This window comes from Oncorhynchus clarkii, chromosome 9 (genome assembly GCF_045791955.1).
Source record: "Oncorhynchus clarkii lewisi isolate Uvic-CL-2024 chromosome 9, UVic_Ocla_1.0, whole genome shotgun sequence".
NCBI classification, from domain to species: domain Eukaryota; kingdom Metazoa; phylum Chordata; class Actinopteri; order Salmoniformes; family Salmonidae; genus Oncorhynchus; species Oncorhynchus clarkii.
The window spans coordinates 58,357,922-58,382,181 of record NC_092155.1 but is presented as its reverse complement, the minus strand read 5'-3'; the positions used below and the strand labels follow the sequence as shown (position 1 = coordinate 58,382,181).

Genomic DNA, 24,260 nt, shown 5'->3' with positions numbered 1-24,260 from the left:
CTATCTCATATATTTAAATATCTTGTTACAGTTCACAGAACGCACCTTAAGCCAAGTTTATAGCTCATAATATGAATCCTTAAGCTATATGACCAAACAAAAATGAATTTAAAAAAATGGCACACAGTCCTGAATGAATTGAAACCATTAACCACACTATTAAAGCAAACTCCTTAATGTATAGATACACTCAAAGAGTGGGACACCATTTTTTATTTTATAAATGGAGAACATGCTAAATGTGATAGGCAACAAGCCTACTAGGCCAATTTACAATACTACTTTTTAAAAACGTGATTTCAAGGTACATAATTTCTTTCAAACCAAGGGAGATATTTCATGGTTTAATATTGCTGTGGGAACACTACAGACTGTAGCTTTTACCTGGCTGTAGGATTAAAGGCATAAAGAAATGTCAGACTACAGGTTAGCCACCTGGACGCTGAAACAATACATCTGGATGTGAATGGGGGTTGGGGATGGATGAAGGGGCTGGGGTGTTGGGTTGATGATGGTGGCCCACTTATCATATCTCCGCCCTCCAATGATATAGCTCCTGTGAGGACGCCTCTTTAAATTGCCCTAAACTCCTTGAGACTGGCGCATTTTCTTTATCTTGGGGAAAGACAGACATCTATTTTTAGCACGCTTTGGATCTGCACTTTCGCCTGCTTCATTTTAAATAAGGTAATTTTAAACAATCCTACAGTATTTTTCACTTACTTACTCTTGTCTAGGGATTATCTTCTATAGCATACGTCTATTTGCTGTGCTGCACACTGGAATATAAAGGGGCGGATTTTGTGTAGCCTAGTCTCTGTCGAATAAAACAAGAGCTTTAGCTAAAGGATTTAACCGGTAAAACAAGCGACTGGTTTGTGGGTGAACCATTCGTTATAATTCGGCGGAGGGCCATAATCTTCAAGGGATCAAGGTAGGAGCAATCCAACCTATTGCAACGAACACAAAACTGACCTTGCAGTCGGTCACGTTTTCATTCTATTTTGACATAGGATTCGATAGGCTGGAAGCGTAAATGTTGTAAATGTGCTTCGATAACATTTTTTGGACTAAAATAACGATATTACATACAGTCTTATTCCGATTGAATATTCCTCTTTTTGTTTTCGTTTGCGTATTGTGCTTGACGGAGCAACGGGGCACCCGTAGCGACTGGGTTTTAAACATTCAGCCTATACCAAACTAGGACATTTCACTCTGCTGTATCCTCGCATGCAGTTTGCATTTCTAAGTTATTACTATTTGTGCAGTTCTTGAATTGTGTCAATTGCATTCATCACATTGTTTTCGCTTAAATAAAGATTTCCTTGGTAGACTGTCTCCATTGTGCGCGGACTCCGTCTGTATGTATTGTTATACACAACCGGTTGATGTCACCCCGTTTATTTATCAGTAGTCCACGGATGCAGCACAGATGAGACACAAATAGTGCTGCAAATACATTGGGACGTGTAAAATGCTTATGTCACTGTACTTACTATGTAATAACACTATTAAGGACCCTACGGTAAAGTGTCAGTTTTACATACAACAATAGAGATTGTAGTATATGACATTTACATGCATTGTGAAAATAGACACTATTATTATTATTCTTAGGATTACACCTCAACATGAGTGATAAGGGCACCATCTCAACAAAAGAGGGAGCAGAGAAGAGGGGACGTGGAAGGCCAAGGAAACAGCCACCGGTGAAAAGTGGTTCTGATGTAAGTGTCTTTATAACACAACATTACTTTCTCTGTGTATGGTAGATCATGTGTAGGCCCTGGAGTTTGCCCGCAGAGGAAAAACTAAGGGCCCCCCACCAACCATGGCTGTGTACATCTGTAATGGTCATCATGTGTTCTGGCAGGTTGTCCGTGAACCCCTTAAACCAGTAGTAACCCACATACTCTTACCTCTGCTTCTAACTGATCGGTTTATGTAAGCAAAGTAGAAGCACTGTTTTCCCGTAGCAGTCTTCACTGGTCTTCATAAAGCTATATTATTGTTGGGTTATAGTAAGCCACTACTTCCTACATACCTCTTATTGTATGGTCTGATTTAAACCACTGTCATTTCTCTAGAGCTTGTTACAGTAAATAGAACTTGGCAGCCTGTGGCTGTGACCACCTGTTAGTCCTAAAGTAGCAACGGGTGTCAGTTGCACTGACCTTGAACAGCACACTCTTTGTGTCTTGAATAATAAAGTATTCCATTTAAGAAGGTGTGTGCTTCACATCATATACCCTGTTGTGTTTGCCCTCCAAAAAATACACTTAATTTATTGTTGCGCCCATAGTGTCAAACCTTGGGATGCAACAACTATAGAACCGCCATTTACATGTTTTCATCTTTGGCTGTAATGTTGTGCTGTCCGCCTGACCATTTCCCATATTTTTTCTGCCAGGAGCCCAGTGGGTCCCCTACCCCAAAGAGGCCCAGGGGAAGGCCAAAAGGCAGCAAGAACAAGACTGTCACCAAGGGCAAGGTAAGGCAATTTGGTAGCCCTATTTTTACACAACTGAGTGAATGTGACCTGCTACTGTCACTTACGCTTAGCAGTCATCCTGCCAGAACCCGCAGGCCCCTGTTGACCACAGGTTACCATTAGGGTCAGATGGAGCAGCTGTCACAAGCCCCTATAGTTTTAGCTGCCCCTATGGTTTTAACTTGATATTACCTGAGTTTTCAACCTCATCCTCATAGTCAAGCACAAAGTAATTTTCATGTCCCTATGACGGTTGATGATGATTTTGTTATCACAAGGGGAGCTAACCTCATTAGTTTCAAAGGATGTCCTGTTGTTAAGTACGATTTATACATTAACTGTACGTTTTGGCCCTTCTCGCCTCAAGCATAAAAAATAACAGGACCATAGCTTCCCTTTCTAAGATCTTGGTTTACTGGCTGCTTGAAGAAACACTCAGTTTTGAGTTAATACTTCCCCCTGGCTTCCTGTCCTCCAGCTTCCCGTAGGCTTGTCATGCACAGTGTGGTGCAGGTGCAGCAGGCTGCAAGACTGTTTCCAAGCTGACATTACACCCACCCCCCCCCCCACCCCCGAACACACATCCCTAGTTTTTTTTCTCCCCGTTGTCACCATAGCAACAGGCGAGTTCTATTCCTCGCCCCAACCCCCACGCTCCTCTAAGCACTGTGTGTTGGTGTGTCTATGTGTATGTGCAGGGAAGGGATATATGTGTATATTTGCATGTGTGTTTAGGTTCAAGGATAGATCTGAAGTGGGCTAAGGGAAGGGATATATGTGCATATATGACTGTGTGTTTAGGTTCAAGGATAGATCTGAAGTGGGCTCAGGGAAGGGATATATGTGTAAGTATGCATGTGTGTTTAGGTTCAAGGATAGATCTGAAGTGGGCTTGTTTCTTCTTGCCCAGTTTCACCAGCTGTCTCTGAGCCCCAGACCAGGTGGCCAGCGAACTGGAGTGCCCTGTGTGCAGTTCCTGTCAGCTTTCAAGATAATAGCCAATGAACCTGATGCCCTCAAGCCATCTGCTTTCTTATAGGAGTATTAGTGCCCTCTAGTGACAGTAGATTAGCAGTTTTCTGTGCAGTTAGATTAATTGTTTGTTTTTCTTCCCTCGGTTTCTACAGAAGACACCAGCAGCCTCAACTGCAGGGATGAAACGCAGGGGAAGACCTAAGAAGGAGGTAAGATTATCATAGGTTTTAATATTATGGTTAACTAATGCCTCCCTCAGTAATGTCCCTTGACCCTGACACACTCCTAAATGAAAAACCCTTTTTTCATCGGTCCACTGTTATTACAGTTCCATAATGTTTTGCATGTTATTAGCTACATTTTCAAGATATTGGACTTTCAAGAAGCAAAGTTTTATGTTCCACATTATGATGCTGAAAAACACATTATTATGATGCTGCAAAACGCATCATCATGGTGCTGCAAAACACATCATCATGGTGCTGCAAAACGCATCATCATGGTGCTGCAAAACACATCATCATGGTGCTGCAAAACACATCATCATGGTGCTGCAAAACACATCAACATGGTGCTGCAAAACACATCATCATGGTGCTGCAAAACGCATCATCATGGTGCTGCAAAACACATCATCATGGTGCTGCAAAACGCATCATCATGGTGCTGCAAAACACATCATCATGGTGCTGCAAAACGCATCATCATGGTGCTGCAAAACGCATCATCATGGTGCTGCAAAACGCATCATCATGGTGCTGCAAAACGCATCATCATGGTGCTGCAAAACACACCATCATGGTGCTGCAAAACACATCATCATGGTGCTGCAAAACACATCATCATGGTGCTGCAAAACACATCATCATGGTGCTGCAAAACACATCATCATGGTGCTGCAAAACGCATCATCATGGTGCTGCAAAACACATAGTCATGATAATGTGACAAGTGACACTTTGCTTCTTGAACATCTTAAAAACTTGACTGCTGACATGCAAAACATTTTGGGACTGTATCAACAGTGGACTAATCATTTTTGAATGGATTTTTCCTTTAAGTCGCCACTGTTTGGTTCCCCTCCACATGCTCACTGCTGCCAGAAATCCCAACGGTTAGAATGCTTATGGCTAGTTCATACAAACAAAATGATGTACAACGAACAATCTAACTCGTCATCTGTCCTGTTCCCTGACGTGTCCTAAACAGACACAATTTTGTAACCAAGCAAACTCTTTCCAGGTGAACTCCAAACCCACCACCCCTGTGATTGGTTGAATTAAGTTGGGGGAGGGGTTTCAGTGTCTACTGCTTATCTTCCACTGCTATTCAGCTACCAACAAAACAAACATGGTGGCTATTGTGTGCAAATTAAAACATTCAACTTAACCTTTTCTGTTTGCAACAACCAGCTACCAGATGTGAAGTCAACTACACCTGGAGTATATTGCTTAATTTGAAACAATAAATATTCCAGACAACTTGCATTGAAGAAACATTCAGGATTTTTTTTTTTTTTTACCTTTAGGGAAGTCAGTTAAGAACAAATTCTTATTTTCAATGACGGCCTAGGAACAGTGGGTTAACTGCCTGTTCAGGGGCAGAACGACAGATTTGTACCTTGTCAGCTCGGGGGTCTGAACTTGCAACCTTCCGGTTACTAGTCCAACGCTCTAACCACTAGGCTACCCTGCCGCCCCAGGATGACTTTCTTGCAACAAACACAGATAGTTCTGATGAGGAATTGTTTAGTTCTGATGAGGAATTGACACGTTTTGACCTAAAGCTGACCTCTGGGACTCGTCTTCATGAGATTCTGAAAGGACGAGGTAAGCAACGATTGTTGAATTCTCTAAACACAACACTATGTAAAATAAAATTATTTAAGACTTACATATATGACAATATAGTTTAGCTTGTTTTGAAGTAGTTGTGTTTTGCATTAAGGGGAATGTGTTCACTAGATGTTTTGTGGTATTGAATTTGTTGTTGATTAAACCTAAACCTTTAGCTGTCCCTAACTGTAGATAACTATCCTTTCATGATAACTCCTGTCATAACTCTTTATTTATCTTTAAGGGGGAACAAACACTGGCGGAGACCTGGGACTGAGGAGAAATATGAGCGTTGTCTTGCCAGCGCCAAAATGCATGCTCTGTATTTATGTCAGGACAAAGAGCTGGAGCAAGAGGGATGGAAGCTAGTAAATAGTTCTTATGCAAGGGATATGGTGGAAACTAGGATGCAACTAGTGGCCAGTTGTACGCCAGAGATGTGCGAATGTTTTAAGTCTGTATATCTCCCGGGCTTGATTGAGCGCCAGCGGAAAGAGCTCAAGGAACTCTTGGCAAGCCTGCACTGGACTGAGAGACTTATTAAGGCGTGCTATGCATCACTATGTACAGTTGAAGTCGGAAGTTTACATACATTTAGGTTGGAGTCATTAAAACCGGTTTGTCAACCACTCCACACATTTCTTGTTAACAAACTATAGTTTTGGAAAGTCAGTCAAGACATCTACCTTGTGCATGACACAAGTAATTGTTCCAACAATTGTTTACAGACAGATTATTTCACTTATAATTCACTGTATCACAATTCCAGTGGGTCAGAAGTTTACATACACTGTGCCTATAAACAGCTCGGAAAATTCCAGAAAATGATGTCATGGCTTTAGAAGCTTCGGATAGGATAATTTACATTATTTGAGTCAATTGGAGGTGTACCCATGGATGTATTTCAAGGCCTACCTTCAAGTGCCTCTTTGATTGACATAATGGGAACATCAAAAGAAATCAGCCAAGACATGAGAAAATAATTTGTAGACCTCCACAAGTCTGGTTCATCCTTGGGAGCAATTTCCAAATGCCTGAAAGTACCACGTTCATCTGTGCAAACAATAGTACACAAGTATAAACACCATGGGACCACGCAGCCATCATACCACTCAGGAAGAAGACACATTCTGTCGCCTAGAGATTAATGTACTTTAGTGCGAAAAGTGCAAATCAATCCCAGCAAAGGACCTTGTGAAGATGCTGGAGGAAATAGGTGGGGGGGGGCAAAGATCATACTTTTTTGGAGAAATGTCCTCTGGTCCGATGAAACAAAAATAGAACTGTTTGGCCATAATGACCATCGTTATGTTTGGAGGAAAAAGGGGGAGGCTTGCAGGCCGAAGAACACCATCCCAACCGTGAAGCACGGGGGTGGCAGCATCATGTTGTGGCGGTGCTTTGCTGCAGGAGGGACTGGTGCACTTCACAAAATAGATGTCATCATGAGAACGGAAAAGTATGTGGATATATTGAAGCAACATCTCATGACATCAGTAAGTTAAAGCTTGGTGGCAAATGGGTCTTCCAAATGGACAACGACCCCAAGCACACTTCCAAAGTTATGGCAAAATGGCTTAAGGACAACAAAGTCAAGGTATTGGAGTGACCATCACAAAGCCATGACCTCAATCCTATAGAAAATGTGTGGGCAGAACTGAAAAAGCGTGTGCGAGCAAGGAGGCCTACAAACCTGACTCAGTTACAGCATCTCTGCCAGGAGGAACGGGCCAAAATTCACCCAACTTATTGTAGGACGCTTGTGGAAGGCTACCCAAAATGTTTGACCCAAGTTAAACAATTTAAAGACATTGCTACCAAATACTAATTGAGTGTATGTCAACTTCTGACCCACTGGGAATGTGATGAAAGAAATAAAAGCCTAAATAAATAATTCTCTCTACTATTATTCTGACATTTCACATTCTTAAAATAAAGTGGTGATCTTAACTGGACTAAAACAGGGAATTTTTACTAGAATTAAACGTCAGGAATTATGAAAACTGAGTTTAAATGTATTTGGTTAAGGTGTATGTAAACTTTCGACTTGAACTGTATGTTATGTTATAGAGCTATTGAGGAACTGTCAAAGTTGAAAACTTTGTCAGCCATTTTATTTACAGAGAAAGAAAATGTGTCTTTGCCCTACAGACATGCTTTTATTGAGTCGATGGTGCACTAGAGTGAACTACTGTTACTTGTCTGAAACACAGATCAGTTGGTCTTTCATTTTACTTCATTCATATTGTATCTGCTTCGTATTATGTATATACTATTTTCTACATATTTACACATCCAACCTTTTTTGTTGTCATTACTATTTTTTTGCACAATTGTATGTTAAGTTAATTGTGAATAAAACATGCACTGAAAATGTTTGTCTTGAGTGAGTCTTTGACCCGATTAGGTATAGTTGTCTGCTGGTGAGTTAAGAGTATATTTAATCCAATTCCGTTTTGTTGTTGGTGTGAACCAGGAGAAACATGGGTTGACCGGTCTGTGTTTGGTGTCTTTTCAGGAAAAGGAGGAACAGACAGCCAAGGAATCATCATCTGAAGAAGGAGAGGAGGAGGAAGACCAGTAAACTTGCTACCTCGCTCAACATACTGACTTCCTGTCAACCAGAGCTGGACTGAATCTCCAATACTGGTGCCACCCCAACCCCTGTTCTACTGTTCACTTTCTTGCCTTCTAGCCAAAGGAGGGTCAACAACACAGTTCATCCAACCTCTATCTGCAAATGCACTGGAAAACCAATGGATGTTTCTCGACAAGCATATATCTCAAAGAATCACAGGACAGGTGACAGACAACACTTTCTCTGTGGGTATGTCATGGTATTGCAAGTCTTTTATATTGGACTAAAGTATGCTCTGATGATGAGTTTTTGGACACGCATCTTTCAAAGGACTGTAGCTTAGCGGTACTATTTTTTCCCTAACACCGGTATCTTGAGCTGGTATGGCATATACACTTATTTCCAGGTTTTCTATTGGACAAAAGGTGAGTTTTGCCTATACTTGCTTTTTAAGTGTGAAGTGGTTAATCTATCCATTACACCTACTTACCAGTGATCTCGAGGATATACAGTATGATCATTAAGTAAATGGTTATAGAAAAGTTATTCATGTAAATCTCTGTAGTAGACATCTCCCTGTTACTCCTGATTGTGCAGAATTGTTCCTCCCTCCCACCCAAAATAAGCTGTCCCTTACTAGTCTCTCTGGTGTGACTTGTGCTTGTCTCCCTATAGCCTCTTTGGGGCGCCACTGGAAAAGGCTTGTGTAAACTAAAGTGTACTGTTATTAATCAAAGATCTGATCAGACTGATTGTTTTTTATCATGTTCCTCCGGGTCATTACGTGCCCTCAAATACCTGAGGAATTGTGCTGCTTCGACGTCTACGAAAACTCAACATAATAATGTCATAATGGCTTAAGGGTGGGTAGGCATTCATTGAGTGGGGAGCTACACTCCCATCAATCCAGGGAGCTTTTATTGAACTCTGGCATCTGCTGTTCCTCTTAATGTGGTCCTCCAGTCTACAGTACTTGTTGCGACCCATCGCCACTTGGTCAGTTCTAGGTGAAACAAACTGTGGTTGCCCAAACTAGGAGCTGGATTGTTACTATTGTGGCACTGTTTTATCCAATGGGTCTGTATAATAGCTGATCATTCCATTTCACCTCTTTACACGCCCAAGGCCGTGTCATCATCACTTTGTACAGGATGTTGAAATACTCTGCTCTGTCTGTGAGGATACAGTCAGTGTCTGCTGTCTACTCTAGAATAACTGTTTTTTGTTGTTGTTTCGTTGTGTTTCTCAGTGTCAGGGATCTCTAGATCACAGTCCAGTTACTGGGTCTCTCCTCAAACCTACAAGCTGCTACAAACTCAGTTATAAAAACCCGTAAAACTGCATTGTGCCTGACAAGGCCCAGAATCTCATACTCACTTAAGTTTCCCATATTGCATTCTTCAACTGGTTTCAAATGTACAATGTAACCTCTGGCAAGTGTTTGAGAAATGTTTGTATTACATAGTCTGTGTATTTTCTGTATTTTTTAATCTGACTGTAGCTTGGTATTCTAAAGACAACTGCCTAGCTACTAGTGAAAGTGTGCTCATTTGCCCCCCCCCCCCTTTTTTAAACCTGGCTTAGACAGGTCACTAAGCCGATGTGTAAAGTCAGGGAGGTCTGGCAGTTTTGCAAACTGTGTTCGCTGACTGTAGTCGATTAGCCAGCGTATTCTATCTTTTTAATAAATCTTACTTCTGGTGCACTGAAATGTTAGCTTGGTTCAGGTTGTTCAGATTGTCATGTGTGTGTTTAGTGACAAAAACTGGGTGTTCTCTCCAGCTTGTAATTCCCTTGTAGGCCTCGTGCAGCTTTGGAACCGTGCTCTTTTCCATGTATAAGTCCCTAATGGCACCCTATTCCCTTTATAGTGCACTACTTTAGACCAGAGCCCTGTTCAAAAGTAGTGCACTATATAGGGAATAGGGTACCATTTGAGGGGTATCATGTTCATGTGGAACTCCGGTAATGAAATATATACAATCACAGCTGCAACTATTTTGACAATGTACAATGTCCTTATGTTCCAACATCATCCATGTACAATAATTCATGCAAAGTTGAGATGGGATCATTCTTTTAAATGTACAATGTCTATATTTCTATTGTGCCCTATGACAATTTGTATCCAGAAATGGTCAATAAATACAAGAACGTATAATTTGTTCAGTTTTCTTGTCCTGTATCCTCTTCACTTAAAATATATAGGCCTACATCGTGAGACTAACAAAAGCTAGACTAATGTATAGATCTATTACACATAGTTTATCCTTGGCTTATTGCAGCTCTTTCCCAGTTTCTCCCAATTGTCACTGACGTTATCAAATGTTTACAAAGCCTGGATATGTACTCCTCTTTCCATTTTATTTTTGCTCTACATTACATCCAGACCATCCATTAAAAAGTCCATAAACTCACTAAGATCTAGAAGTTTACTTCATGGACAGTAAAATCAAGCAACACAAATATTCAGTCTTTTAACAAGTGTGTGAAACCTTTAACAGTCAAAATTACATTTTTTTAAATGTATTTTAATCAGTAGTTTATATTCTGGATTTCTTCAGAATTCGCCATGGCAATTCCCCAAAGAAACTGATAATAGTAAGCAGGGTTGCCATGTTTGGAACAGTGCAATGCATCTTAATCAAATGCATTATTACAGTTGAAGTTAGAAGTTTACATACACTTAGGTTGGAGTCATTAAAACTCGTTTTTCAACCACTCCACAAATGTCTTGTTAACAAACTATAGTTTTGTCAAGTCGGTTAGGACATCTACTTCGTGCATGACACAAATTTTTCCAACAATTGTTTACAGTTTATTTCACTTATAATTCACTGTATCACAATTCCAGTGGGTCAGAAGTTTACATACACTATGTTGACTGTGCCTTTAAACAGCTTGGAAAATTCCAGAAAATTATATCATGGCTTTAGAAGCTTCTGATAGGCTAATTAGCATAATTTAAGTCAATTGGAGGTGTACCTGTGGATGTATTTCAAAGCCTACCTTCAAACTCAGTGCCTCTTTGCTTGACATCATGGGAAAGTCAAAAGAAATCAGCCAAGACCTCAGAAAACAAATTGTAGACCTCCAGAAGTCTGGTTCATCCTTGGGAGCCAATTCCAAAACGCCTGAAGGTACCACGTTCATCTGTACAAATAATAGTACGCAAGTATAAACACCATGGGACCACGCAGCCTTCATACCGCTCAGGAAGGAGACGCTGTCTCCTAGAGATTAACGTACTTTGGTGCGAAAAGTACAAATCAATCCCAGAACCACAGCAAAGGAACTTGTGAAGATGCTGGAGGAAAAAGGTACAAAAGTATCTATAGCCACAGTAAAAATGAGTCCTATAGCGACATAACCTGAAAGGCCGCTCAGCAAGGAAGAAACCACTGCTCCAAAACAGCCAGACTACGGTTTGCAACCGCACATGGGGACAAAGATCGTACTTTTTGGAGAAATGTCCTCTGGTCTGATGAAACAAAAATAGAACTGTTTGGCCATAATGACCATTGTTATGTTTGGAGGAAAAGGGGGAGGCTTGCAAGATGAAGAACACCATCCCAACAGTGAAGCACGGGGGTGGCAGCATCATGTTGAGGGGGTGCTTTGCTGCAGGAGGGACTGGTGCACTTCACAAAATAGATGGCATCATGAGGACGGAAAAGTATGTGGATATATTGAAGCAACATCTCAAGACATCAGTCAGTAAGTTAAAGCTTGGTCGCAAATGGGTCTTCCTTATGGACAATGACTCCAAGCATATTTCAAAAGTTGTGGCAAAATGGCTTAAGGACAACAAAGATGGAGTGGCCATCACAAAGCCCTGCCCTCAATCCTATAGAAAATTTGTGGGCAGAACTGAAAAAGCGTGTGTGAGCAAGGAGGCCTAAAAAACCTGACTCAGTTACACCAGCTCTGTCAGGAGGAATGGTCCAAAATTCACCCAATTTACTGTGGGAAGCTTGTAGAAAGCTACCCAAAACATTTGACCCAAGTTTAACAATTTATTGGCAATGCTAACAAATACTAATTGAGTGTATGTCAACTTCTGACCCACTGGGAATGTGATGAAAGAAATAAAAGCTGAAATGAATAATTCTCTACTATTATTCTGACATTTCACATTCTTAAAATAAAGTGGTGATCCTAACGGACCTAAAACAGGGAATTTTTACTAGGATTAAATGTCAGGTATTGTGAAAAACTGAATTGAAATGTATTTGGTTAAAGTGTATGTAAACTTCCAACTTCAACTGTATATGTTTAATGTGCATGGGAATTAAATCATAGACTTTATAAATAGTGGAGAGTAATATGTAGCAGTTCGCATTCAGGAGAAAGTCAACTATTCATGTCAAAAGTTTCAATTCCACATTAAAATAAATGGAAATACCTGATGTACAATGCGTGTACAAAACATTATGAACACCTGCTCTTTCCATGACATCGACTGACCAGGTGAAAGCTACGATCCCTTATTGATGTCACTTGTTAAATCCACATCAATCAGTGTAGATGAAGGGAAGGAGACAGGTTAAAGAATGATTTTTAAGCCTTGGATTGTGTTGTGTATGGACATGTATTGTGGATGTGTGCCTTTCATAAGGTGAATTGGCAAGACAAAAGATTTAAGTGCCTTTGAATGGGGTATGGGAGTAGGTGCCAGGTGCACCAGTGTGTCAAGAACTGCAGCGCTGCCGAGTTCTTAACATTCAACAGTTTCCCGTGTATATCAAGAATGGTCCACCACCCAAAAGACATCCAGCCAACTTGACACAACTGTGGGAAGCATTTGAGTCAACATGGGCCAGCATCCCGGTGAAACACTTGCGACACATTGCAGAGTCCATGCCCCGGCGAATTGAGGCTGTTCTGAGAAGTTGCAACTCAATATTAGGAAGGTGTTGTTAATGCTTTGTACACAGTGTATGTTTAAATTCTTATCAAGTGGATTCCAACATACTGTACATGTGCTGATAAGATGATTGATTTCAATGGAAGCCTTCATCCTTCTCATCCTGAATACATGACATTCACAAATGCAAGGAGGAAAGGAGGGTAACTTAGAGCACATATAATTCAAGGATGAATCACTGGTCACTTATTTCTTAAATAATATGGGTGGCTGAGGTTTCCTGAGTACTGTATACAGTCAGGCCTATGGTATTCTTCAAAAGAGATTCTTCTGCTAGAAGAACAATCCTCCTGGTGCCCTGTCTTCCCAACAGGACATTTTTAGGGCAGTAGTCACAGCAAAATAGTGGCGTGGAGTGGGTGGGGTAGGGGGAGGTTGGTTGACTAGTTACATTCATTTGCCATCTCTTCTCTCTCTAAACATTCTCTTTCTGATTTCACCACCTTTTCATCATAACATACAGTATCTGTATGATGACGAGGAGGAGGTATTGTTTTGGTTGCTTTCATAATGGCATTCAAAGTGCCACAAACAGGGAAACAAAACAGCAACTTAAGAAATCAAATTGATTGATTGCATACCTTCTGTGTAACTTCTATTACATTGAATAGTGAGGGATATAGTAACCTAATTTTACACCACTAAAACTAGTAGTACAACGGTAAGCATCCCACCCAAGGTCAAGGCTTTGCTAATCTCACTGGAAACAATAGACATTTAAGGCAAATGTAACACCAGTGTCTTGTTTGGATGGATGGCACCATCTTAGTTTCAGTAACGCCCACATTATGACACACACAAACACAGTAAAAAAATTTTAAAAAAACTTGAATAAATAATCTCAAATAAATAAATGTCCACCAGTAGTTAGCCAACATGTCGTGGTTTAGGGTATGTCGCAGCTTTCGGGCACAGGGGCATGGCATCAGAGGTTCACAATCACATAATAACTAACCTCCTCTTAGCTTAGAGGCTGACGCTGTACAAAGTAAATGCTCCAACAGAGATGATGACTGAGGAGGAGCATGATGCGGAATGCATGACAGGCTCCATGCTTTTCCTAAAACCCCTTTATGTTGAATGACTGACAAATCTGGCATCTCAAGGGTTAACTCCACTGATCTGTATGATGTCACAGATCTATGTCCTGCTCCAACACACTCATGCATGGGTATCTTTCATCAACAGGGGTCTTTGCTGCTGGTATGATCGTGCCCAACCCTTCACCACCTGCAGACACAAAGTCACATACTAGATTCCAGATAATCTGACTGTCACCTGAGTTTTTCTTCATTACTGTTGTATATGGCATGCATTTGAAATAAACACTGTGTGCAAATACCTTATACAATGTGTGCCTAAAGATGACTTGACTTACACCAGAGTTGGAAACGACAGGTCAAGCTCCAACAGATCCAGCTAGGGGAGTTTTCCCCACGCGTCCGACACACAATTCATACCGAACAGAAACGTAAAGTGATATCAAGTCGGGTGACAAGACTCTCTGGGAGTTAAATAGAAAGGCGTCCGACGCGCGGTCAGGATGCTCCGGATTATTATTCACATATAAGCGTGGGGTACATAGTTGTACCGCATCTCCGCAAAATAAACCTACCTTTACATTTTAGTCATTTAGCAGACACACTTACCCGGCAGACCAAGTTCTCAAATGTCTACATTCGTTAATATCTTCATTCATAAAAGATGTTTAAAAGGCAGCACTTTCAGAATTGATATTTTTTTTTACAAAGATGAAGCACAATGCGGCTCCATTTGATTCTACTACATTACATAAAAGGCCTTTATTTATACGGGGCCAATGTTGCCATCTAGTGTTTGCAAAAGTGCCACATAGGGAAGGAACTCAGATGTTACTGTAGCCTATCAATTAATTCATAGACAAAGACGAGGGTGAAATCATACCTTAGTATCTTCCTCTTTCCACAGCATTTCCTGTTCAACTTCATGTAATTCTTCAGAGGGGTCGTAAGTATAGACTGGAAGCAACTGGTGCCGAAGCCTGTCAATTCTGAAACACACAATAGGAAAGAAGTATACCGTAACATGGTGACCAATGCAAGAATACCATTTTTTGACATTATTGTAAGATTTCTGTGTATTGTTCAAAAGGAGTTGGCCAATTTAAAAGTGCACTATGCATAAATCACTCCACCATTTTCCGGTTGCTAAAATTATAATAGTTTGCCTCATTTCAGTTTATGTGACAAAACAAGCAGACATTGTGTAGAGAATCCTTGTACCATCTAAACCGCTGTGAAATATATTTTCCAAAACCAAAAATATTTTATTTTCAGCAGTTTAAAGCTGGCGTACAGTATCAAAAGCAAAAGACACAAAAACTAAACTTAAGGAAGCATAGAAATAGCGCCCATAGAACAGATCTACCTCAGACTGGCTTTCAATTTCTTTATATTTTACCTTTATTTAACTAGGCAAGTCAGTTAAGAACAAATTCTTATTTTCAATGAAGGCCTAGGAACAGTGGGTTAACTGCCTGTTCAGGGGCAGAACGACAGATTTGTACCTTGTCAGCTCGGGGGTTTGAACTTGCAACGCAAGTCCAACGCTCTAACCACTAGGCTACCCTGCCGCCCCAGGGAATGAAAGCTCTATAACAAACATTTCTATGTGAATTTGGCCAGGTCACCCAAAAAGTTACATAATGTAGCTTTAATAAGTAACCATGCACCTGCTGAGAGCAATAAGGAAGAGAATAAAAGGAAGTTACCTTCTCTTCTTGCGCACATACAGCACCTACAATAAAAAAGATGATGCTGGTTCAAATAAAATACAGGAGATGTTATGTGGTCATTTTAAAGGTTATTAAATCAAAAGCTTTAGCTCATCAAAGTAGTACTTCTTAACTGTAGGCCAACATGTGATGTTCCTGTTAGCCACTCACCACAGCTGCAGCTATCCCGATGAAGGTGATCAGGAAGAATGGTACCAACAATGAGCTGACTGCCACATCCCTGTCTATGGGGGCAGGGGGCTGAGTAGTGCTGTTCATTGCATATGTGTGGGTAGAGGGTGAGTCAGGGGCTGCTAGGCTGTCCCAGCCAAGCTTCGGAAGCAGCAAATCCCCAGTCGGATTGACAAGTTAGGCGGTAGCAGTCCTCTCCCAGTTGTTTTTTCCTCATCCTTGTCGCTCATGTGACTTCCACATGGTCTCTCCCCTTTCACTAATCAGTGTGAAATATGCCTGAGAGGGCCAAAAGACAAAACAAGTAGAAATCACATGGTTAGGCATACGAGAAAGAGGAAAAATGGCAGAGAAATCTTCACCCAAATTTGATACAGATAGATCAAAGTGCACAGAGTAAATAGTTTCACTAATAGCTAGCTATGATGGCAAACTTTTTTATGGAGGCCTCTAATCTGCTTTCTAGCCACCGTTTCCACATGAAACGGTAATAGTAGAGAGCATGACCCATAATAGAAGTCACATTTTTGGATATGTCCTACATTTTTACCTAGTAGTCATGTGGTCCACACAACAATGTCCATATTATTCACATGTGTGGGCCCGGGTAAAATGCTGCTCAGGTTGGACTATCTGATTTAGCAAACTAATACTCACATTTCTAGCTAAATTATTACAAATAATTGTAACAGATTCATCTTATGTGCGCAGCACCCAGGCCGAGGCACGTGAATAGCATACATCAAAAATGCAGGCCACCACTACACTTGGTTGTATGATGGCTTTGGGTGGCCAAAACCGTGTAGGTCAAACGGGGCTTTAACCCGATGTTTGGTAACCTAGTAACTAGCTGTATTACTTGGCTCGTTAAAGTTGCTACGCAAACAATGTCATGCATCGTGTGTTTAGCTTGCTGAATTGAACAGCTCCAGCTAACGTTGTCACAGACCAACTTGGTAGCACAGCTTTTGGATTATGCAGCTCAATTTATTTTTCACTTTGGCATATTGCAAGTGTCTTAGAAGAGTACCACTGCGGATAACCATATTGCTAGCTCTAAATTATTTGTCCAATTTACCTTAAATCAGGAAAGTGATTGTAATGAACACTCACCGACCGTTGCTCCTCTTTCACTCTGCAGCTAACCAGGAAGAAAACATAATAGCCCTTTGATTGACAAGCCAATTCATGAAAGCAGGGAATGGGAGACGGAGGAATGCAGCCAATGAAGCGTCTCTGGAACAGACAGAAGCTGAGTGCTATGCACCTGATGCATCGGTACGTGTCGCCAAACTCATACTGTACACCATTTATTAAGCCCTGTCATATCAATTTACCAAATACTCTTTGGTATTTTAATAGGCCTATTGTATGGAGGAAGAGGTAGTCCGTGCAGTGAGAGGGTTGACTTACAGCATTTCCCTCCTTCCATGAATGCAGAAAGATGGAATTGCAATTACATTATTTCTCAGAGCAACTCTTTTCCGCATCCCTCTCCCTCCATTGGGCTCTGCACCACCAATCCCTTCCCCTCACTAGGCCCTCGAAAACATAGCTCATGTAAACAGATGACTCTATATCTGGCACATAGGCAGCCAGTTCAATACGAAGTTCAATACCAAGAACTGCAGGCATACACAATGAGAGAAGGCCCAGGGCAGATAATGGACCACGCTTGGTCAAATTGGGGGGGAAACAAACATGTACAGTGTGAACCATAGACTAAGTAGACCATGGTGACTTATAGTAAACGTAAGAAAAAAGATGAGTCCTTGCTCAGGTATGGAGAGGATGGGCAAAGTAAAGAGCAATCATATTTGGCACTGAGAAAGTTTGTACTGGTGGGAGACCTCTACTCATGTTGGTGCTTGGGAGATGAAATCATCTTTGTACTTGTGGTTCTATGTAAACCTACATTAAGGCATGGGCATTTACTGTACATCGACTGGTTGCTCTGCTGTTTATGCATGATTTGAACCTAGAACATTTAGATTATTTGGGCAGTTATAAAGAGCCTATCTACAGCGGAGTAAGAGCATGAACTCTGGAAATAAAGAGATGTTTATTCAATCTATAATAAATAAATAAAAATGTGTTTACATTAATCATACCTGCTATTTCAATAATTTACAATGTTTTGTTCAAGGACACTTACTGGTAAGTAAAGCAGTAGATACGAATGTGTAGTAAAGCTATAAAGAACTGTAATAAAGATGATTGATGAGACAAGAATGAATATGGCAAATTATTGTGAAAAAGGCATGAAAAGTCATTGTTCAAAATTATCTTAACCCACCCCCTCTCTTTCTGTCTATTTTTCTCTCTTTCTCTCTCTTTCTGTAGTTGGGTCTTGAGTTGAGTGGGAATCCGGTGTGGGTAAGTTGTGCAGCAGTCTCCAGGAATCCTCATTCCAGGAACTGTCATTCAATCGGCTCAACAAATACACACACAGACTCACTCAGAAACACCTCTGCATTAGTAAAATACCATATTACTACAGCATAAGCCCCAACCTTCTCTGTGCACACTCACAGCATTTTTCTGCAATGATGTAAGCTACGAGGGGGAGATTGTTTTTGTACAATAATCAATGAATGTCCACATTGAAATTAAAGGAAAAATCTGAGACACTTCACAAACACGCTGTGGTTGAACTGGAGTCAAACAGAAACAGGCTTAATAATTCTGGGAAAGGTATAAAAAAAAAACTCCCCCCACTCCCTGCAACACACGCCCTATCTCAGTTTCTATGGTTTCCTCAAAGAGCACTCTCTTTATTTTCCTAGAAAGAGCGGTGAGCTCAAGCTGAGCTGAGTCAACATCAAGGGATTGAGCAAAATACGGTTAAAATGGACTTTTGCTATTCTCAATCATTCTCAAGTGGCAGATACAGAATCAGTTATAAAATAGGCAGTTATCAAATTTCTATGGCTTATCTAAAAAAAAATGTTTTACTTTAGCTTCTGTCACACATGAAAACAGATCAATGCCATATCCCAATGGCTCTGCCAAATGGTTGCAAATACCATAAGAGGCTCATTTACACTGTACATAAGGAGATGTAGGAGAATTTTGGAAGTATTTTTTGCTCATTTCAAGAGATGGTTATTTCAGAATCTCGAAGATCTATAAAGGAACCCAAATTTAGACCTGAAATTGAGTAACACAATGACAGTCTTAAAAAACAACTAAAAGTGTAATCAGCTGAAACTACACAACCTTGATAATGACCAAGTTACACTGCAGGATTAAGAGACAATGGGAATGGATAGGACACTCAGATCAGCCCCCTTTGCAGCATAAAGACATAAAGACACTATAAGACAAGTAAGGCAAGACGATGGTCTGGAATCCATCATCAATCAAATTCAATCCAATTTATTTATAAAGCCCTTTTCACATCAGCATAAAAAATCCCCCATAATAAAAGCCATGGTGCATCAGGTGAATTGGTTGAATACTGTATAGTGTTTTTAATTAATGTGGTCCATTATACAATAATCGTTCTTTAATACTGTTTATAGAACAATAACAAAGCTTTTATCTATTCCCCTTTGTCATGTTCTTCTAACTGTTATTTATTTCAGCATTCCATTTCAGTACTCTCAATTGTTAATTTAGTTTAACTAACCTAAGATGGTGATAGGTAGGTGAATTTTGCCTCTGATACATAGCAGTTAACAGCGTTGGGCCAGTAACCAAAAGGCTGCTGGTTCAAATCCCAGAGCCGACTAGGTGAAAAATCTGTCAATGATCCCTAGAACAGGGCACTTAACCCTAATTGCTCCTGTAAATCGCTCTGGTTAAAGCATCTGATAAAGGACTCAAGTATAAATGTAAAAATACACGTAGGGATTTGCTAAATGATCATCTAGGAACCAGCATGTATACAGCTGAGAGCCAATTTTCAACACAACATTAGGACATTGATCATTGATGTCCAATTAAAGTCTAATTCAGGAATATCAAAACATCAGATGAGTATTTCCTACAGCACAAAAGGGTATTCCAGCAAGAGGTCATGTAGCCACCCTGGCAAGGGTAAGTCCTGGTGACAGCGAGAATGCTGGTTAATAGTGACGCGGCAAAAGTGCTGGAGACTAGGGAAAACTTTATGGAGGGGGCAGATGAGCTTGAGCTGCAGAGTTCTCTCTACAGGGGGCGGATGGGTTGCTCCTCCTGTTTCCTTTTGAGCCCTGAGTTTCTCCTTTTAACTGACCGGAAGCTTATAAGTCAAGGCATAGTGCTGCACCAGATCTACAGCCCCCTCAACCCTCCGCATTCGTGGCCATGCCACAATCACAGAGTCGAAGCCAAACATGCCAGTGCCATGCTCTATGTGGAGGTGTGTGGGGCCAAGGGTGGTCTTCACAGACAGGGTGAGGAGGTAGTCCTGGTAGGAGCTGTCCCGCAACAGGAAAATACCCTCTGGAGCTTTAATCAGAACTTGTTTAGCCTGAGTAGCTGTCAGGGGGCCAACAGTACCAGCCTGAAGAACACTGAGAGAGGGGAGCATGAGGGAGAGGGACATGCGGCTGAGAATATTAGATTCGTAAGTGTGCAATACGTTTAGGCTGTCAAATATTCTTTACATAATGTCATCTGAATTTAAATGTTAGGCTACATTCATGTCAGATATAGCAGGCTATAAAGTTTCAATTCTGCTTATTTAAAAAAAATACATTTCAATCTGTTGTAATTCAATGTAGTCTGAATAGTCTAATAAAATGGAAAATGTGTTCAGAGTCCTTACACGGCAACTGAAATAGTCCATTAATCGAAATGTCGGCCACAATAATGAAAATATGCTAACCTGACTCCCGAAGATGAGACATGGCTCTTTGCAACAGTGCGACATCCTCTCTTAGTCTTGACGCACTTTGACATGACTCCAGCTTGCAGTCCTTTAACCGGATTGCGTTGAGGGATTTGTCAGGGGCACTGATCGGTATAATCATTGTGCATGACAGCAATGGAACACTTGAGGATTTGAGCGTCCAATGGTTCTCAATTTGTTTGTTGACCCAAGGTCTGGTAGGAGTCACTGTCTGCTATTTCAGACACACACTGAGAACGCAAACAGACACACAAATCATCTAAAGTGCAAGTATTCATTTTGTTACGTTACAGCCTTATTCTAAATGTGATTAAATAATTGTTTTCCTCAATCTACATACAATACCCCATAATGACAAAGCAAAAATATGTTTTTAGAAATGTTAGCAAATGTAAAAAAAAAATCAACAGATACCTCATTTACATAAGTATTCAGACCCTTTGCTATGAGACTCGAATTTGAGATCAAGTGCATCCTGTTTCCACTGATCATTATTGCGATGTTTCTACAACTTGATTGGAGTTCACCTGAGACAAATTCTATTGATTGGACATGATTTGGAAAGGCACACACCTGTCTATATAAGGTCCCACTGTTGACAGTGCATGTCAAAGCAAAAACCAAGCCATGAGGTAGAAGGAATTGTCCGTAGAGCTCCGAGACAGGATTGTGTCGAGGCACAGATCTGGGGAAAGGTACCAAAAAAATTCTGCAGCATTGAAGGTCCCCAAGAACACATTGGCCTTTATCATTCTTCAATGGAAGAAGTTTGGAACCACCAAGACTCACCCTAGAGCTGGCCGCACTGAGCAATCGGGGGAGAAGGGCCTTAGTCAGGGAGGTGACCAAGAACCCGATGGTTACTCTGACAGAGCTCCAGAGTTCCTCTGTGAATATGGGAGAACCTTCCACATGGACAACCATCTCTGCAGCACTCCACCAATCAGGCTTTTATGGTAGAGTGGCCAGACGGAAGACAATCCTTGGTAAAAGGCACATGACAGCCCGCTTGGAGTTTGCCAAAAGGCACCTAAAGACTCTCTGACCACGAGAAACAAGATTCTCTGGTCTGATGAAACCAAGATTGAAGTCTTTGTCCTGAATGCCAATTGTCACGTCTGGAGGAAACCTGGCACCATCCCCACGGTGAAGCATGGGGGTGGCGGCATCATGCTGTGGGGATGTTTTTCAGCGGCAGGGACTGGGAGACTAGTCAGGATCGAGGGAAAGCACAGAGAGATCCTTGATGGAAACCTGCTCCCAAGCGCTCAGGACCTCAGACTGGGGCGAAGGTTCACCTTCCAACAGGACAACAACCCTAAGCACACAGCAAAGACAACGCATGAGTGGCTTCGGGTCAATTCTCTGGATGTCCTTGAGTGGCCCAGCCAGAGCCCGGACTTGAACCTGATCGAACATCTCTGGAGAGACCTGAAAATAGCTGTGCCATCCAACCTGACAGAGCTTGAGAGGATCTGTAGAGAAGAATAGGAGAAGCTCCCCAAATACTGTTGTGCCAAGCTTGTCGCATCATACCCAATAAGACTCAGGGCTGTAATCGCTGCCAAATGTGCTTCAACAAAGTAGTGAGTAAAAGGTCTGAATACTTATGTAAATGTGATATTTACATTAACTTTTTATACAGTGGCTTGCAGAAAGTATTCACCCCTTGGCATTTTTCCTATTTTGTTGCCTTACAATCTGGAATTAAAATGGATTTTCTGGGGGTTGAGCAGTGAATTTCAAACACATATTCAACCACAAAGACCAGGGAGGTTTTCTAATGCCTCTCAAAGAAGGGCAGACATTGAATATCCCTTTGATCATAGTGAAGTTATTAAATACACTTTGGATGGTGTATGAATACACCCAGTCACTACAAAAATACAGGCGTCCTTCCTAACTCAGTTGCCGGAGAGGAAGGAAACTGCTTGGGGATTTTACCATGAGGCCAATGGTGACTTTAAAACAGTTACAGAGTTTAATGACTGTGATAGGAGAAAATTGAGGATTGATCAACATTTAAGTTACTCCACAATACTAACCTAATTGACAGTGTGAAAAGAAGGAAGCCTGTACAGAATAAAAATATTCCAAAACATGCGTCCTGTTTGCAACAAGGCACTAATGTAGTACTGCAAAAAAAATATGGCAAAGCAATTAACGTTTTGTCCTAAACACAAAATGTTTGGGGCAAATCCAATACAACACATTACTGAGTACCACTCTCCATATCGTCAAACATAGTGGTGGCTGCATCATGTTATGACTATGCTTGTAATCGTTAAGGACTGGGGTGTTTTTAAGGATAAAGAAATTAACGGTTTCCAACAGACACTGTGAGATTAATCCACCTTTCAGCAGGACAATAACCTAAAACACAAGCCAAATCTACACTGGAGTTGTTTACCAATAAGACAGTGAATTTTCCTCTTAGAGACTTACCCAGGAAGACTCACAGCTGTAATCACTGCCAAAGGTGATTCTAACATGTATTGACTCAGGGGGTTGGAAACTCAAGATATTAGTGTTTTATTTTTCATAAATGTTTTACAAATGTACAAAAAAAAATCTGCTTTGACATTAGAGTAGTTTGTAGTTCTTTGACAAAATGTTAATTAAATCAAATTGAATCCCACTTTGTAAAAACAAAATGTGGAAAAAGTCAAGGGGTGTGAATACTTCCTAAAGGCACTGTACATGCGTCCTACATGTGTCCTAATAATTCCACTCACTATATTGAATAGTATGGTCGTTGGACAAATCTTAGACTAAACTTGTAGTCCTATATATCGGCATTTGAAAGTGTGCTATTTCTCACCTACTAAGTGGGAAGACCCCAAAGGGCAAACCCAATATTTTTTTATAACTAACTAAATCTCATTCTTCTGTGGTTCAACCCTTGAAATAGCCTACTCGGAAGATCTTCTCTAACTCCTAGAACCAAATGACAACTTTTTCACGTTTTTCACAGTTTCAACGTTTCACAATTTTACATGAAAATTGTATAGTTTGCGCAACGGTTAGGCTGGATACCTAGGCTCTATATCGCCTACATCGTCAATTGGCAATATAGAACATGCTTACGAATACACTAATGAATATGCTGAGTAAAGTGTGATGGGATTGAACTGGAAAAGTATTCGTGTTAATGCTGCAAACAAAATATTGTGCTGAATCTCAACTCACGTCTCCCTGAGGCATGAAGTCATTTCCTGTCATAGAAATCGTATGGCAGTTACTCCTGTTTGGGCAACATACATTCAATAACACAGAAAATATATGTTTGGCTGCTACAACTGATCATTATTTTTTACCTGCACTGGTTAAACAGGTGTCCTCTGAAATTCATGATTGAAGCCTTGAGCGGACACAACGATGGAAAGATCTGTTCTGGAGCACTTGTTTTGTTTCCAGTTGTATAATCAGAACATTTCAGGAATATAATCAACAAATAATCCACAATGTTCCCCACGAGCTGCCTGCCGTCTAAATGCACGATTTGACGCTCTATCGGTCTGGGCGATTGGTTGTTTTTTAAAAACATTTTACAATGTTTCCTCTAGTTTTAATTGTTGATCGAGCGCACGTCTTTCCAGGAACATTCCCAGAAAGACCGGTCACGTGTGTGTGATTTGGTCTGGCTCCGTTCCAGCAATCCATGGCAAAG

General features: G+C 40.9%; 2 protein-coding genes and 1 pseudogene across 4 annotated transcripts; 1 reads left to right on the top strand and 2 right to left on the bottom strand.

The window, feature by feature from the left end:
- Positions 1–536: 536 nt before the first annotated feature.
- Positions 537–10,051, top strand: LOC139416622 (high mobility group protein HMG-I/HMG-Y-like). 2 transcript variants are annotated; one of them, XM_071165502.1, is made up of 5 exons: positions 537–687; positions 1,621–1,730; positions 2,414–2,494; positions 3,622–3,678; positions 7,823–10,047. In XM_071165502.1, the coding sequence occupies exons 2-5, from the start codon at positions 1,635–1,637 to the stop codon at positions 7,886–7,888; spliced, it is 300 nt and encodes a 99-aa protein (XP_071021603.1). In that variant the 5' UTR covers positions 537–687; positions 1,621–1,634; the 3' UTR covers positions 7,889–10,047. The 2 variants fall into 2 exon arrangements, with proteins under 2 accessions (XP_071021603.1, XP_071021604.1); XM_071165503.1 differs by having other exon boundaries at positions 580–934; positions 7,823–10,051.
- Positions 10,052–10,227: 176 nt separating this feature from the next.
- Positions 10,228–24,222, bottom strand: LOC139416621 (small integral membrane protein 29-like). 2 transcript variants are annotated; one of them, XM_071165499.1, is made up of 5 exons: positions 23,908–24,222; positions 15,733–16,032; positions 15,559–15,584; positions 14,733–14,838; positions 10,228–14,039 (listed from the first exon to the last, which is right to left on the bottom strand). In XM_071165499.1, the coding sequence occupies exons 2-5, from the start codon at positions 15,838–15,840 to the stop codon at positions 13,971–13,973; spliced, it is 309 nt and encodes a 102-aa protein (XP_071021600.1). In that variant the 5' UTR covers positions 15,841–16,032; positions 23,908–24,222; the 3' UTR covers positions 10,228–13,970. The 2 variants fall into 2 exon arrangements, with proteins under 2 accessions (XP_071021600.1, XP_071021601.1); XM_071165500.1 differs by lacking the exon at positions 23,908–24,222 and adding an exon at positions 16,867–16,952.
- On the bottom strand, positions 19,743–20,817 carry LOC139416620 (suppressor of cytokine signaling 2-like; annotated as a pseudogene).
- Positions 24,223–24,260: the final 38 nt, after the last annotated feature.

Excerpts from the sequence above, each read along its gene's own strand:
- LOC139416621 (XM_071165499.1), bottom strand. The coding sequence starts at position 15,840 with ATGAACAGCACTACTCAGCCCCCTGCCCCCATAGACAGGGATGTGGCA. Across the intron at positions 14,839-15,558 it reads TATGTGCGCAAGAAGAGAAG|AATTGACAGGCTTCGGCACC; the intron begins GTAACTTCCTTT and ends TGTGTGTTTCAG. Across the intron at positions 14,040-14,732 it reads GGAAAGAGGAAGATACTAAG|GTGGTGAAGGGTTGGGCACG; the intron begins GTATGATTTCAC and ends TTGTGTCTGCAG.
- LOC139416622 (XM_071165503.1), top strand. The coding sequence starts at position 1,635 with ATGAGTGATAAGGGCACCATCTCAACAAAAGAGGGAGCAGAGAAGAGG. Across the intron at positions 1,731-2,413 it reads CGGTGAAAAGTGGTTCTGAT|GAGCCCAGTGGGTCCCCTAC; the intron begins GTAAGTGTCTTT and ends TTTTTCTGCCAG. Across the intron at positions 2,495-3,621 it reads AGACTGTCACCAAGGGCAAG|AAGACACCAGCAGCCTCAAC; the intron begins GTAAGGCAATTT and ends CGGTTTCTACAG.